The 2005-nt window shown below is 34.1% G+C and overlaps 1 protein-coding gene across 1 annotated transcript in view; it reads right to left on the bottom strand.

Moving 5' to 3' along the window:
- LOC107621011 overlaps window positions 939–2005 on the bottom strand; it is a 4782-nt gene continuing 3715 nt past the window's right edge. The window contains exon 4 of the mRNA XM_016323071.2: window positions 939–2003. Within this exon, the coding sequence (XP_016178557.1) occupies window positions 1374–2003 (630 nt within the window). The 3' untranslated portion in view covers window positions 939–1373. The remainder of the gene's footprint in view (window positions 2004–2005) is intronic.

The raw sequence follows: 2005 nt of genomic DNA on the forward strand, positions 1-2005 counted from the left end.
TAATAAACATAATCCAAATTTAAAAAATATCTTTCTTAAGTATTTTCAAAAATGTTCATAATTTTTAAAAGTTGTAAGTACAAACATATTATCTTTTTTATTTATCAAATATAAAATTAGTTGCTTAGATTTTTAAAAAACACGAATTTTTCCCTACGGAGAATGGGAATGGGAAAGAATATATTTCCGCTATTTGAAACAGGAAAAGGAATTGAGAACAATTTCAGGATGTGGAGTGGAGAGGGGAGAATGCCTATCTCAGATGTTAATGTTTTTACTTTTTATGTTTAACACCCGTATATAATATTTGTGTGTATATTTATAATGTTTCATATATGTTTTTAATAAATAATTAACTACCAAATGGTTCAACTTTTATAACAGAATAAATAACTTTTTTGAAACAAAATCAAATTTATTCACAGAAAAAAGCCATCAAATTTTTCTTGAACATAAAAAATCAGTAAAATGTAAAATAAGTTTCATATAAATATGATTTTAATTTGATTATGTTATGTGTAAAATTTATTTGTATGTTAAGCATAGTTGTTCATTTAGTGTAGTTGTAATTTTCACACCTTAGCAACAATATCCTCTAATCTTTAATCAAAGATCCATCAGTTTTGCTTTCGGTAATTACACAAATGCAAACTTATAAGAAAGCTGTTTGTTTTATCATATAGGCTGAGACAATCTAAGGGGGGGTTTAAATGTTTTTACCCGCCTGATACTTTTGAAAGTCATGAACAACTATTTATTAAGTCCTTAAACTACCACCAAAACGGAAGGAAGGAGTCCTTAAACTGACTTCACGTTGCATGTCAAGCTTGTTATCATTAGAAAACGAAGAATGAATCCTATTATTGCTGCGCTTGGGTTTGACTTGGATCATGACAGCGTCAAGCCATCCTCAATTTCCAAATTAATGTAAACAATTCTTGGGAACAAAAATGGGTTAACACTTAACATCGCATTGTACGGCTCATGCCCCTTCAAAAGTATGGGACATCACCATAATATGGTCACATGCCAAGACAGCACGCAAGAAATCAAAACTCAGATATCTATTCCAACAGCAATAGCATACTGCATATATAATGGACTCATCACTTTTTACCTAATTACCACATCCGGGTTAACTACGTGACTTATTGCTAAGCTCAAGAACTAATAGCATATAATAATATAATTGTTCCGACCAAAAGAATTTCCATAGCTGCACCATCAACTATTGCAATCACCAACTTCTTGAATCATCCTCAATTGAACTATTAGTACCATGGCCAGCTAAAACTACAATTTGTGCTAAAAGGAAAGTCTGGGACTGTAATCCTGAGTGATGAGAATCCGGTCTAGTTCACACCATTAACTCCTCAATTTTGCATCTTAGTCTCATCTGTTTTCTTGAAGCCATCAAGCATCCCATCAATCAGTTTGTCCTTCGGGGATAAAAGTGGATCAGCTACAAATGAATAGCTCTTTCGAGAACTATGCTTCTCTCTATAGTTCCCTGAAGGAATTTTGGAAAGGGCACCCTGAGATGACTTGCCCGATGGATTCAAAATCCTTTTCAGAGAATCATTATTAAAGATGTCAACACTATCTGAATTCTTTGCACTATTCTCTCCTTCCTTTCTACAGTGCCAGAAATCCAAAACTTTGAGAAGAGAACTGTCTTGCTCATTACATCTTCGCTTTCCTTGCTCTTCTGGTTGAGTTAAACAGGTACTATCTTCTTCAGACTCAGAAGGATCATAATCTAAGCCAACAGGTTCATAATCAGGATACTTTGAGGTATTATCCAGTTCTTTGGCATTCCTACTTAATTCTGATTCCACATCACTCTGGTCAGAATTTTTGGCAGAAATAGGACCTAATTCTTCCCATGGAGAGTCCATGCTATCATCCTTTGGAGCTGAACCAGACAATTCACTATCTGAGTAGGTGACTGCATGACTAGCCCTGGTAACTTGAGTTTTGAGGATTGAAGTTTCCCGGTCAGAAT

Source organism: Arachis ipaensis, chromosome B10, assembly GCF_000816755.2.
Source record: "Arachis ipaensis cultivar K30076 chromosome B10, Araip1.1, whole genome shotgun sequence".
In the NCBI taxonomy this organism is placed as follows: Eukaryota; Viridiplantae; Streptophyta; class Magnoliopsida; order Fabales; family Fabaceae; genus Arachis; species Arachis ipaensis.